At 37.4% G+C, this 15,672-nt stretch overlaps 1 protein-coding gene across 1 annotated transcript; it reads left to right on the forward strand.

Moving 5' to 3' along the window:
• Positions 1 to 273: 273 nt before the first annotated feature.
• Positions 274 to 15,222, forward strand: LOC116163028 (lysine-specific histone demethylase 1A-like). Its single transcript, XM_031476850.1, has 4 exons — positions 274 to 514; positions 3,244 to 3,396; positions 14,247 to 14,592; positions 14,727 to 15,222. Exons 1-4 carry the CDS (start codon positions 274 to 276, stop codon positions 15,079 to 15,081), a joined length of 1,095 nt encoding a protein of 364 aa, XP_031332710.1. The 3' UTR covers positions 15,082 to 15,222.
• Positions 15,223 to 15,672: the final 450 nt, after the last annotated feature.

Consider the following 15,672-nt stretch of genomic DNA (forward strand, 5'->3'; position numbering starts at 1 on the left):
TGCCGATTGCTTTTCTGACCCGCGAATTAAACGTGATTCTCACCGACGGCAAACCGCGACCGCAATCTGTGCTCACCACGGAAGTTCCCGTCACGTTGACCGACCGGACTGTGCTGAAGGAATTCGTCATACTCCCAGGAGCCCGGAATCGCACCCTCCTTGGAGTTGATTTTATCCTGGTCTCCAAGGTCGCCTTTAACCTTCCAGAGCGATATTGGCAGTTCCTTGGAGAGACACATAAGCATAACATTCGCAAACGCAGACCCCAGGCGCATGACCTACCAGGAACTATTGTACCTATTCGGAAGTTTGAAGACACCCACCCCAGAGGTAATCGCTGAAGAATCTACGTACGCCGAGCCACGCGTCGCCGCCCAACATACTTCATTGCATCCGACGATATTGTGTTACGCCGAAGGAGCTTCCTTATCACTGCCCGAGAAAGAAGAGCTAAATAAATTCTTGCTCGCCAATCGTGCCACCAGCGCGCAGCGGGGAGTCTACTCCTTACGTGGTGCACCACATTGAGATACGTCCTGGTCGTCCAGTCGCTTCACCACCCTACCGGTTAACCGTCGCCAAGACGACAACACTGAAGCAACAATTAAACAAGATGATAACTGTGCTAACTATGCGTGCCCCATTATGCGAGTCACTCTGTAATTGGGCGGAAGCCTGTTGGGAGCCCAGAACAAGAGAGGGACAATATAACAATATAATGCTACAGAGACCGACAATTAAACTGGGTGATGACTCCAGACTACTCGTTTCCTAAAATGGACGACTTAACCCACACTGGCAAAGCATTTCTTATGACTACCATCGACCTCCAGGCCGGATACTGGCAAACCGCGGTTGCCAAAAAGTACCGTGATCATACCGCTTTCATCTCTTCTTGCGGCCTCTACTGATTTAAAAGAATGCCCTTTTCCCTAAGAAATGCCCTTGCGACCTTCCAACGACTTATCGTTCTCTTCCGAGACTTCGCCACTCACCTACAGGATCTGCAGGCCACCTCCGACAGACTACGCCAGTTTAAACTGAAAGCGCGGAGAGAAAAGTGCCATTTCCCATGCACTCGCACGCATCAAGTACCTAGGTCACTTAATCACACCAGACATGTCGCAGTTGGGATCCCGCAAAGACCTCCGCTATCGCCGATCTTCTAGCTTCCAGGAATATGTCCGTTCATTGAGACCCGTTCCTGGTATAGAAGATTCGTGCCTCAATTCGCACAGGTCGCAAAATCCTTAAGACTTTAATGAAAAAGGATGTCTCATGGGTATGGGCAACCGAACAATACTACCTTCAATCGGTTAAAAACCATGCTCACCACCGCACCAATACTACAGACCGAGCATTCTTCGCCCTTTATCAGCAAGTTGGTACCTACGCCTTAGGTGTTGTACTCGCCTAAAGTGAAGGCTCGGAGAAATGACATGTGGAGTATGCCAGCCGCCTGCTCAGTCCCGCCGCGCCGAGAGGAATTATTCCAACACGGAACGTGAAGCACTCGCTGTGGTATGGTCACTTACGAAATTCTGAGGTTACATGGAAAGGACCCCAATCACCCTAACCACAGACCACAACCCTCAAGTCACCTACTGGAAGACTCGCCAGATGGGTCTTAGCCATCCACTCCGATGACATTTTGTATCAATATATGTATACCTGGTATAATCGTTTGCTTCACCGGCAAAACCGGCATCTTTCCGTAAGATCTGAGCGACCCAAGTAACGGGTCGTAGAAGTTATCTTAGCTAACCCAAAGAGTTTTATTAATTATTGGGTGTGTAGGTATAATGATCAAGTGTAGTTTAAGTGGAAACAAATGATTTGTTTATCTATCTGGATTACTTTCGTTCACTTAGACTTTGCAAACAATTCTAAAAGGAAAAATAAACACTGAGATAAGAAATTCAAGTAAAATAAACCAACTTTGCGCTTATACGTAAATAATCTCCCATATCTACTTAATAAATGGAAATAATACCATATCAAGGGAATTATTTTTGGTGTTTAGACCGAAATAACGTCTACATGACGTTGTTACAGTTTTACGACGGAGCGGGTTAGATTACAATCTTGCTCCCCGTTGCAGTTGAATCTAACAGATTTTCCGGTAAATTGTCAGCTACGAATTGGCGTTACATAACTCAAACTCGCAAGAACTACATTCTATCAATGACTTTCATGAAACATAACCAATATGACAGATATGTAGGTACCTAAATCATTACCGCGAGGTCTATGTACTCTAGTGAAATTTTAATCAAATAATACATTTGAGTAGTTTAACGTTCCGACCAAGTTCGGTTAAGAAATATGACAGAAAAACCAAAATTTGCCGATTTTGTTATTATTTTTTTCTGATACTATTAGAACAGATACAGAAAAATTATAAACACTTTCTCATTGCCACTTTTTGAGCTCTATAAGACACCGTTGATAGATTTTCAATACAACGTTTCGTTTCGGAGAAATCATTATCCACTTTATTCTTTTATATGGCCCTGTATTGAGTAGCATTTTTGATTACGAATACAACGATATACGGCACACAAAACAACAAACGTTGGAAACTGCTGGTTTCAACAAGACGGCGCACCCGCGCACAACGTCCTAATCGTGTGAGAATGTTAATCGGACAAATTTCCTGGAAAATGGAATTTGGATAAATGGATTAGAATGTTGTGCGCGGGTGCACCATCCTGTTGAAACCAACAGTTTCCAAATTTTGTTTTTTTTTGTGTGCCTTATAGTGTATGTCCATCTAAACAAAGTAATAAAGCCGTCGTCTTAGCGATTGGATAAAGCATATTTTTCAGACATACTTATCGAACCTTCGAAGCATTCGAAGGTATTTGACTTTTGTCATTTGGAAAGCGTTACACCAAGTATATGACTGGTGATTCCGAGAACTACCCGGTGAATTCGGATGTGGTGAAGTTACACTCACTTCTGTTTCGTCGACTAAGCCCTGAATTTTCGATCTACTACGAACCCACGGATAAGTGGCGGTACTCGGGACCGATTGGGTACGGAAACACGAACTAGTCTATAGGTTTATAGAACCAAAATTTAAGGCTCAATTCTGACCTCATTTACAGCTCTAGTAAACTTTTTACAACTACCCTAAAGCAGCAAAAATGTTTCAGACTTATTCCAATTTAAGTTCATGAAGTGATAAAGTTAAAATATAAAGTCAAATACGAAGAAGTTCATGTGCATTTTTTGTTACAGTTCGAAATGGATATTCTTGCGTGCCTGTTGCCTTAGCCGAAGGACTCGATATTAAATTAAATGCGTCTGTGCGGAAAGTAGAATACAGCCAAACTGGCGTGGAGGTCACAGTTTATAATCCTCGCAACACTGCTTCAACAAATACATATCATGGTAAGTATTTTTTTGTTCAATGTGTTCATGTGCTCAATACCACCATTTCATAATATTGACACCCTACTAAAAACTAAAAGTTAACTAACTTATCAAAATTAACATGATGAGCACATGCGCAACGCTAAATTGGACCGTGTGCAATTTCAATCCATGTAACTGTAAATTATTTAAAAACATTTTCAATAAGTTGTAACAATTAGGTAAGTACCTTTTCGACAATAGCCGTTGCACTACCAAGTACCTACCTATTATTTTACTTTCAGTTAGATAATAAGATAACATCAAAAATAAAACCTTTAGGTATGCATAGGTAAGTTAACTATCTACATATCTGTAGGTATGTGGTTTCCAACTTTGCCATCATAAGGAGTACGCATTCTTCGACAAGTAGACATAGAGGAAGTGTATTTGTATATTATATTAGACAAATTGGTTTTATTTTGTGATTATATGCCGTAGATTGGTTACACAACAACCGTAATCCCTGGGAAGTAACGTGATTAATATTCCCCTCGAAATGGGATATAATTTAAATTCGCAATTAACGTTAGTACGCGAATGTGGCTTAGTGCAGCTATTACTTGCATGACAGAAACGTATTTAGCGGAAGCCATAAATTACAGGAATATTATTTAGCTGGAATGGAGCGAGTAGGTAAACCATTGTTGTACCTCCTAAAACAACTTCACCGTGACGACAGCTGCTATTGGTTAAGGTATCTAAAGCAGATATGATAACCGCCAGAAGCACCAATTACATAGGTTGACTTAGGCTAAGCGAATAAAAACTGTTATTGTTATCGTTTCGAGAGGCACCACCTTATTTTTTAGTGTATTGTATTTATTATAATAATAGGGCTTATAAGTAGGAGTAGTAACCATTGGCAGAAATATCTCTAGGACGCGGCGAGATTTGATGTCAGGACTAATGGCCATCTTCTTTAATGACTGGAATTGTAATCGTGGTGTTTAGCGACTTTAATTGGTCGCGTCAAATGCAGAACAGTATGTTAGATCGGTATAAAAGGATTTATGAACCTGGTAGGACTACTAATGGCATCTATAGAACGGCATTGTTTCCGTTCAACTAATGTTGAATTGTTGAGATTTTTCTAAGAGCCCCGGAATGTCTGGATATATTCATGTTAATTAATTCTCGTCTTCGAATGTGTGAAAGTTTAGAAGGTAGGTAGCGCAGCGGTATCAGTCAATGGATTATAAGCGGTTTGGAATCTAACCAAAAGGAGGCGTTTTTTTCCTCGCGCGCGTTGTTCGAAATCAATCAAGTTTACTTTTAATTGCCGAAGCAATAAAAAATTAACTATTTATCGCGGCTGTAGTGTAAAACTAAACTGACTACTCCACATCACATTTGTAAGAACAAGTTTAAAACAGAAAATACTCGTTTGGTTTCCTACCTACCATTTGCTTATTATTTGACACTGATTTACAGTACACCCTAGCATTGTGGCTGCATAGCTTGTTTATTTTGACAGTATTCTATATATAACATTAGTTTTATTCAGAAACAGGATTGCGGAATAAATTTTACTTTTGAACAACCGAGGTAATAAAAGTTAGTCTGTTATAACAGTACTTTATAGCAGCTGAGAGCAACCTTATAGTACCCTCACATATAAACAGTGTGATTTAAATGCCATAAATTTTGAGAATTTTATTGGAAGCAAACTTTAATGCGTAAACTATCATAAATAGTAAAAATTCAATTTTGGCGGTATATTTTCATCTACATACCACGGCTTTCGGTTTAATTAATAATTTACCATTCACGCTAGAAATTTATAGTAACGGTACCGCTTAATTTAATTCATATTCAAGCTTTTATTTGTTTAACGTCAGAAAGAAGATTTTATCGTTAATAATATACGTGAAGGAAAATAGAGAATTTTAGCTGCCTACTTAAGTGTGCATGGGCACTACGTATTAGAATTTTAACGAATTTACTATGTACGGTAAAGGAAGATATAATGAATCCGACGTCTTAAATCGTATTAGAATTACAATGTGTCCGATTAAACTGGTTTTAGTGAAAATAATTTTACGGATTCGTTTTCGGAACTACCACAAACCCTTTTCATTAATTAATTTTATACTGAACGGAAATTGTTTAGTTATAATACCATATAATACCATTAGGTATTGGAAATCACATATTGAGTAGTAGCAGCGGTCAAGGGGCAAATACATGAAAATGTAGTGAAATCATAACTAAACTGTACCTTTAGATAATCTTGGGAGAGCGACCAACCACAATTTTAATACCATACGTGTTCACTAAAACTATTCTTCATTTTCTCGAATTCTTCTTGACAAGTAAGTCTATAGGTATTCATAAAGCAATCTTTTTTAATAAACCTGTAAAGCAGCTTACTGTCTCCGAGAGGCGTTGCGTAAACCGACGATAAAAACTATACACTCCTAGAATAATTCTTGTGTTGAAGTTAGTGGTTTCTGCAAAATTTGGATTCTGGTTGCATCTACTTTTATATTTCCTTCTGTTGGGATTATGTATCCAAGGAAATTGATCTCATTTCAAGACATTTTCACTTTTCACAATGTAAATGGTGATGGTTACAGCAGATTTGAGTGTGATAATATCAACCTTAATTGCTCCTGATGTTCTTCTATGTGTATTTGATGTCTTTCGGCTTGAGGACATCATCCACACACCGATCAAGAGCTGCAGCAGAGACATTTATCAAGAATGCGGTGTGGGTAGGTACTTGCTCGAATTCTCATGCAGCAATCTCCCGCCGTTCAATCGATTAAGCTCAAATATCTAGGTCTGCCAATTTCTTCCAATATAGGTAGAGCATTTTGATCTATACTTCAATCATTTTGTTTACCCAAAATCGTCCTGAAACCTTCATTTTCATGCCTACTTTCTGTCAGGAAATTTTAGTTTCCATGATAGAGGCAGAGCAGACTTCGTTTCCTGCCGCTTGTCACTTTACTGCCCGCACCTGTCACTTTACCGGCCGCATTTTTGACATTGCTAAATGTCTATAATGACTCCTATCACTGACAGATTGACATTAAAAAAAGTTCTATATGAAAATTGAAATTTTATAATAAAATACGATTTCGGGTAACATCTAATACAAAACTCGTCAGTAAAATGACATTACTTGACTCGGAAATTAAAGTACTCGGCCCCAAAGGGGCCTCGCACTTCATTCTTTGCTCGCCAATAATGTGTCATTTTATGTAAATAACTATTAATATTCGTGCGTCGAAAAATATTCAAGTGGAACTATCTTGTTTATAGTTACAACTACAGTGACTTTATAAGGACAGTGGCGACAACTTATCATAATCCGCCATATTGGAGCTAAAAAATTGATTGTAAGATCAATATACCTTGTCATGTCAAATTGTGAGCGTAGAATAATAAATGTCAGTTTCATTTAAGTAAAGATTCTTGTTCAAAACGAACGGCGCAGAAATGATCGTTTAAAGCTTTGCAGAACAACCTATGGGAAAACAAATGCCTCCCAAATTCAAAAAGGTATATGGAAAACGGTATAATAAGTATGAAATATGGTGCAATATCCAAAATGTACATATAAATAATCATTAAATTGTGTTTGACATTTCAGTGTCTTCTGTTACTTCTTGTCCCCTGTCGCGTGTTGCTCCTTCCAGACTTAAAAGTATTTCTTTAGTCTCTTAAATGGAAGACAAAACACGTTGATCTAGTCCACGGAGTACAAGAGATCAATATTCCATGTGCTCCAGCAAACATGAAACCAATTCAAGCGTATTTACGATCACAATTGAATTTGCTGCTAAATTTCGGATAAGCTGCTTCTCTAACCAGTTTTCTATCTAAACTCATTAGGTATTTAGGGCTTCTGAAAAAATTTTACATCAATTACCAGTCGTAAGGTTAGGCACAGTTTTACATCTAAAAACACTAAGCGGATTACATACCTCATAATATCGTAATAAATCCAAACTATATGCGTCTTTAAAAATCGAGTTTATATAAAACTGGAGACGGAAAACGTAAAATAAAGCAAATACAAGAAGCAAAGTGTAAACTAGTAACATGAAGCCGTGACAATTACAGGTGACACTGTCAAAACAGTATAATTAATAATTATAGCACGGAGTGTACCGCGTCGTTTTGAAGGTTTTCTATTGGCCAGTTTGGAATTTAGCTCCAATATGGCGACCGGAACCAACGACCAATCAAAAACGAGATACCCTGTTGTCGCCACTGTCTCTATAAAGTCACTGTAGTTACAACTACTGTAGGGCTAACAGGCTAGTTACATTTACAACCTCTACGGCACCCGCAAAAATTTTACGTTGACTATTTATCCCTCCTTAAAACCTGAAATTCAAATGTTCTGGTTTGATTGAATATATTAATCAAAACAAAGTTGCTCAAATTTCATTTTCCTGTGCACGTCCCTGGATGTAAAATATCAGTTTGATTTTTAAATGAAATACAAACAAAAAACATAGGCATTTGATCCTTATCTACAATTTGTTTTTACCACTTAGGGCCGGTTTTACAACTACACCTATTCCCAGAATAAGATATTCTTAGAATAACTGCCATAGCAACATGTATCCCATTGGATGACGAAATGGTAACCAAAGTAACCGTCGTCATTTATTCTAGGTGTAGCTTATTCTCGGTATATACTTGCATTGTAGATTCGGCCCTTAATGAATTACTGGCATATCCTCCTACATTTTATAAAATACCTAGTCATTTCGTTGACATTCCCCCCTTCTAGATCGATAATGGATACTATTTATCGCTTTCGAATGGGAAGGAAACCCAATCGCTTAGCCCTAGAAAGTACACTATGCCACAGTTTGCCCGCGGTGTATAATAGCTATTTATATATCAAGTACATAAACTGGGTCTTTATGGACGAGTCGTTTATTTAGCCGAGCGAGTTTACGAGCAAGGCGTAAATAAAGATGGCGAGTCCATAAAGACGGTTTATGTACGCGGTATATACAAAGCTTTATGTACGATTGCAAAAATTACTCTTTAAAGAAGAAAATTTAATAATCGACATACAATCCATATATCACTGACAAGAGATGTCAAATATTTCGAAACTTAGTATCTAGTATTTTATGAAATATATGAAACGTTGAAAATGGTGATGGTATCAAAGGTTGCTGTTCTTGTTGCTAGGGTAACAACAGTTTGTTTAAAAATTTGTGCGTTTGTGAAAATTTTTGTAGTTGTGCAAAAATGGAAGAAATATCGCAAATTGCATCCGCAGCGAAGAAAACTCTTCTTCCCTGCAAATCGAGAACGGTATATGAAGAAGCTTACCTTGCATACAAGAAATGGTGCGTAAAGAGAAATGTAAAAAAACCGTTGAAGATACAATTCTGGCTTACTTTACTACCGATCTCGCGTCGTATGCATCAAGCTTATGGAGTAAATATTCCATGCTACGCACTACGATTCATTTGAACGAAGGAGTAGATATTAGCAAGTTTCCCAGTGTTTCTTAAAAGAAAAGGAGAAGGATATACGCCAAAAAAATCGTTGATTCTAACGGATGAAAATGTGGATTCCTTTTTATTAAGCGCTCAGGATGAACACCATTTGCTAAATAAGGTATGTCCGTATTTTTAGAGGCATAATTTTTGAAGATATGTTTTAAGGTAATTCTTATCTTTGGAGTGGCGGGTGCCTGTAGACGTCAGGAATTGTTTTTTTTTTGCAGACGACAAATGTTGAAGATCAGGAAAAACATTTTCTGGTCTAGATCATCGATACGAAAACCAAAAAAGATAGATCGTTTGTCATATTGCCAGGAAATAGTATATTAAAGTACAAGTGACATTTGACGAAGATTGTTGCACGAGGTGGTTTGCCGCATAAGCCGCGTAGCGGCGAATGCGGCAAAAGCCGAGTGCGACAAGTAGACAAATGACACGTGTGCTTTATACTATTTTTTCTATTTCGACTTTTATTTTAAATAATAAATTATACAAATTATAAATATTGCCTTTAGGCGTTGTTAGGTAATTTTAAACTATCATTCAGTGTATGTTGGTAATAGACACAGTTCATTTATTTTCACGTTGGCTAACCTGATTCCTGTATTTTCAAACTTCAAACTTTTAATTATTTGGTCATAATTCCATTTTGCGGCAGTTATGATGAATACGGATGACAAACACGTCTCTTGTACCCCACCAGAGATCCAAGAGATTGCCAATGAAGCGACGTTAAATTTACTGCCTGTAAAATCGAAAGTAAAGTACGAGGAGTACAACATTTTTGAAAACTGGCTGGCCGAGAAGGGAGTTCAAAAAGTAAGCAAGAATGTACTGCTGGCATATTTTACTACGCTAAGTAAAAATAAAAAAAGTTTTACCCTTTGGAGTATATATTCAAAATTAATCGGAATTAATACAATCGGTCAAGTTCTTCGTACGTGATTTACACTTTACAGGTTATGTTTAGTTTTGATTTGACGGATACCGTTGACGGCAAAAAAGCGAGGGGTACCAATCCAACAAAATAAAAAAAATAATACGTTTCTATTTCTTTCAGCATCATTTCTGTCTAGAAACGCACGCAAACTGGGCCAATCAAGTACGGTTTCGGTATTGTTTCCACATCGAAATAGAAAATAGCTATTTGTGTATTAAGAGCGCAAAATGATATATTGTCGATTGAAAGAGACAGTTGACGCGCGACGAAGGAGCGCGGCAATCTCTTGAAATCGACAATCAATTTGCGCTCGAATTACACACAAGATTTTTTCTACAATCGAGCAGTTCACATATTTCCAGAAATTTAAATTTTTCACTCAAATCATATTAATCTTATGCCCAAATGAAAGATGTCATTTACTCGTTGTCATTGGATACTCTGAGCAATGCATATTTGATTTATACTTAATAATTGAGAGAGCGAGCGTTTTTTCTATTTTGTCGCTTATAAGCGACAAAGTGACATTCCTCGAAAAAGATGACGTTTGCGTTGTCAAATACGAGCGCAAATGCCTACTTTGTATATTGATTGTAGAAAAACACAATTTACTGCACATAAGTAGGAAATACATAGCCATTCATCCTAAAGTAACATCACACAACAGATTTTTTATCAATTATCAGAATGGAAAGTGCACGGTTCAACCTGTAGGGGTTCACAAAGTTGGTGGTGTTCCCAGTGTGGTGGCCAAATTCTTCACTGAGAGAAAAATCTGTTAGCAGTAATAAAAAAAATTTAATACTATATGTGACTATACAACTTGTTATTCACGATAATTAAACAGAGTTTTCTGTACCTGTTTGATTACAGTCAAATTTTAACTTTATTTGTAATTACATCAATTACCGTAGGTATTTGAAAACCTGGCAACAGACATAAACTTTCTTTAGAGACAATTAAAGGCATTTATTATGAATAATAAACAGTTTAATTAGAATAAGTGTACGTTAAATAACCTTAAATAGTACACTAAATTGTTGTAAGTATATAATATATTTAGGAAGATTTAACCGCAAAATAACTGTAGGTAGCAAAGCGAGGTGTTGTAGAAACGTAGTTAAATTAGAATGGTTTTTAATTGACTTACTACAGTACAACTTGTTTAATTGTGTTAAAAATCTATTCCTTAAGGGCAATTGGAATTAGTAATAACGTAATTCACAATGGTATTTATTAGAAAAAAATGAAAAACGTACATATTACACTTAAAAACAACAATCCTATACCTATCTAACAATAAAAAATGAAAATCAAATGAAAATGCCACTTAGGATACAATTAATAAATTGTGATGTAATATTCATTATTTACAATGATGCACTGATTGACATAAACAATATCTGAAAGCATAATATACTCGGTCGTGTCTGTACGTTACACCTTGAACACATCACGACATAAAATTTGAACAATTTTCATCAGTGAGGGCCAATTGCACCGTCAAAATTAAGTATCCCTTAAAGTTAAGCATAACTTAAATAAAATACCATAGCAACGATTGTCTTAATAATCGTTGCCATAGATTTTAAGTTCGACTTAACTTTAAGCAAGGCTTAATTTTTTTGGTGCAACTGGGTCTCAGTAGCTTAAAAACTTAAACAATAATTTCGGTAGACAGCAATAGTAGCAAAAATATAACTCTTTCTACTTACCTAAGAAATAGTCGAAATATACATCAAGTCCCCATTTAATAAGTAATGACTTAAATTCGCTCATTTTGGGGTAGGTATGGCGTAAATTTCAGCTCTTGGTACACTAGGTACATATAATAAAACCGAATAAAACTTACACCCGCACAGCACAATGTATACCTGCATGCGTATATTAAGAAATTGGTATACCTACAGCTTTTATGGTCGTCAAAAAACGAACGAAAACGGCTTCTGAAGACGATTGCTACAAGTAGATGTTTACTCGCCATAAATTAGTATTTCATAACGCCAACTAAACTAAACGTTTGTGGCAGCTACAAAAACCTAATTAAGCAAGAATATCAAATTCAATGCATCAGTTTTATAACTGCAGCGAAAACGCTATCTGCTGTTATTGTACCTATGAAAATCTACAAGCGTTTAGCAAATATGTCTAATTGCCCTTATCCACCACTTCTAGAAAATCGATTTTACTTAACACAGTATATGAGATTATTGTCATAAATTGATAACTAATTGAGGCAAATAAAAAGACATTTATTGTAATTAAAATATTTTCAGGTAGACACTTTGATTATATTATTTCTCTCAGTGTTGAATTTAAACAAATGCTTCTACCTACACGAGCCATTCTTTTCGAAGAACTTCTGCAAGTCTTCTGGCAAATGCAGGTGGAACTATGACTGACATCATGCGCTATGGAGGATGGCGCTCGGCTAGTGTCGCGGAAAGCTACATCGAAGGGTCGAAATGACAAAAGTCAACGTTGCGACGAAAATCCTAGGCGGAGCGGGTCCTTCATCTCATCATAAAGAAATCGAAGAAAGACATCAAATGAGTGGACAACTCTTTATAAAGAACAATGTGGATTGCGTGATTAATATTAACAATTACTATTCGAATAAGCACTCCCCGAAGTAGGTGTTTCTTCAGGTTGATTCCTTTAGGAATATTAAAGTTATTTCAAAAATAATCGAAATCTCCCGCTAGAAGGACTTGTCTTCCGCCAGTTAACTCACGCGTGATTTCCTTTGTTTCTCTTATTGGGGGGGGGGGGGGGGGGGATCACTCGCACTTTACAATATTTTCTATATCTATCCTCACGTAATTTATGCCCGCACAACCGCAATTAATGGGAATATCCTCATTACGCACCATCACCGCTACTCTCCCTGCTTTATTTTTGAACATATTCGGGGGCAGTTGTACTTCCCACTTCCAATATTATAACTATGTTTATACTCAACTCCCTCACGCTGTGTTGCATTAGATCACAAGCTGCTCTTGAGTTATTTAGATTTATTTGCAGAAATCTGTACATTAAATGACACGTTAAAAGATATGTGCATATAAAAAATTGTGAGAAAAACAAGGTCCTCCTTCCCTGCTTCGCTTATCTTATGGCATTCTTTAATTTGGAGCATGACATCGTCCAAAAAGAGTGACCTTCTCTGTCACACATGTAACATTTTTTCATATTGGTGCTTGTCCCGGAAGTGCCCCATTTCTCCGCAATTGATACTCTGCTTCTCTTCACTTGTGGCCTTCCCCCTGTATCTCCCAGCACGTCTGCATTGTGTTATCTCCAACCTATTGGTCGGTCTACAGGGGGCTACTCCTCTTTATTTTCCGAATTACATGGCCGTTTATTTACCCGCGGTTTTGTTTTAAAAGCGCTCCTACTGCTCGGAATTGTTTATTTGTGTAAATTTTAGCACACGACCTTGCTACGAATTCGGCGGCCGGTCCATCTTTCTCCATTTTGCATAAAGTTAAATTCTCGTACTTTGCCACACATTCAATTTCTTATAATTGTTTCCCAACGACGTTCGCGCCATTATATTAAAAAAAAAACTTGCCCGAATGAACGAAGTGGTACGCGCACACTCTTACAAAAAATCTTACTGCGAAATATTTGGAATTATGCGAAATAATTACATAATTCGTGTGACATTCGTGACATGATTCGTACGTGCCAACTCTTTGAAAGTCCAGCCTCGACTGATTTTCACGCACCAATATTTTACGCGATCGCTCATGACGCTAAAACGAGGAATAATTTTAGCGCGCCAAAAAAAGGGTACGTGCTCGCTAACGGTCTAACACAAACTGACAAAAATCCTCGCATCATGGTCTCACTAACTTTTTGTCTCGAAAAAAGCCCGCTTTAACCGAAAATTTACAGAATGTAATCGTTCGTAGGTATTCCTGACATACATTTGTTCACGTTTGCTATGAAGTGGTACATTTGGAAATTTCCTGATCTCCAATACATTTTATGCGTCATAATAATCGAAAGTACAAAATAATTTATCGTTGAAGATGTGTTTTCATAATACAATAATCCTGAGTGCCTTTACTGCTTTAGGTAACCTCTGACTGAACAAAATATAGTATTTTTTTTGTGGTCAGATGTTTAGGCTAAAATGGTAATAAATCCGTTGACTCATCTGCGTGCATATAATATTTTCATCAAAACAATTTATTTGGAAAAAACTTCATGAAGTACTATGAAAATAAGAAACTATTATCGTCCACCGTCAAGGACATAGGTACCTACTTGAGATTTACGTAAAATATTTACCTCCACAAACCATCTTTAATATAAGGTTTACTTGTTGTGTCCTTTGCATTGTTAATCGACTGATTTCATTAGTACCACAAATAACACGTATTTTGTTCTTTCAGCTGATGTGGTACTTTGTACCCTACCGCTTGGTGTTTTAAAAGTAGCAGTTGCTGCTACCAGCGGCCAGCTTAACACCGTACAGTTCAGTCCGCCGCTACCAGACTGGAAGACGTCCGCCATTCAGAGATTGGGATTTGGAAATTTAAATAAAGTTGTCTTGTGTTTCGAAAGAATTTTTTGGAATCCGCAGGCTAATTTGTTTGGTCACGTTGGAAGTACGACGGCAAGCAGAGGGGAGCTCTTCCTGTTTTGGAATCTGTATAAAGCCCCAGTATTGCTGGCCTTGGTTGCCGGAGAAGCCGCAGCTATTATGGAGAACGTTACCGATGACGTCATCGTTGGAAGGTAATTTAACATACCTACCTACCTATCGATTTGTAGCTAATTCATTGCATACATGTCGTCAAAGAAAAGTATCCAAAGGATCTCAATTTTTTTTCGTACACAATTCTAGCATTGATTGTAATCGTTTTGTGCAGATGTATAGCTGTACTTCGTGGAATATTTGGACAAAGTGGCGTTCCTCAACCGAAGGAAACCGTTGTAACCAGATGGAGAGCAGATCCATGGTCTAGGGGATCTTACAGCTTTGTTGCTGTTGGTAGCTCCGGAAGTGACTACGATTTGTTGGCATCTCCCGTCATTCCACCTAATGATCAAGGTGTTTCCGTAACGTCAGGCCCGGCTAAACTGTTTTTCGCCGGCGAACACACAATTAGAAACTACCCCGCTACGGTCCACGGAGCCTTTTTGAGTGGCTTACGCGAAGCCAGCCGAATCGCCGACCAAATAATTGGAAATTTGTCTCATCCTAGTGCAAGTTTAGGAAATTAATTGGTTTGTTTACCTATAATAATGCAGTTCTTATTTTTTTTAGTACATTTGTCAATCATTACTTCTGCCTTTCACTTTTGTATTATTAACAACGAATTGTAACTAGATTACACATATTTCATAAATAAAGATTAAAGTATTATGATGCAAATTTGCATTAGGTACAACGATTAATTTTTCAAAAAATGTTTTTCTTTATTTATTGGATTTTTCAACCAACATGCTTAACCTAGTATCACGATTGAAATAAAGAAATGCATATTTCATCACTTCTTGGAGGGTGTCTCCCAAACGAAACACGTTGGACTCTCGGTTTATTTGGAAAAAGTGCTTGTTTTGATCCCCTCTATCACCAATTTTTTTTTACATGCGGTCATATAACACCCTGTACAAATAATTTGTCTGGGAAGCAGAAACTAAAATTATTTTTAGAGATCGTCTTCATATGGCTGACGCGCATCCGGCATCATTACAGCAGCAGTACAAATACAACTGATACATTGTACATTGTAGGCCAATGAAAAAGTAGTAAAAGGTAAGTGAATGTTTTCCAAAAGGAAATGGGTAAGGTGAGGCATGGGACATATTAAA

Source organism: Photinus pyralis, unplaced genomic scaffold (assembly GCF_008802855.1).
Source record: "Photinus pyralis isolate 1611_PpyrPB1 unplaced genomic scaffold, Ppyr1.3 Ppyr1.4_LG2, whole genome shotgun sequence".
Lineage (NCBI taxonomy): Eukaryota > Metazoa > Arthropoda > Insecta > Coleoptera > Lampyridae > Photinus > Photinus pyralis.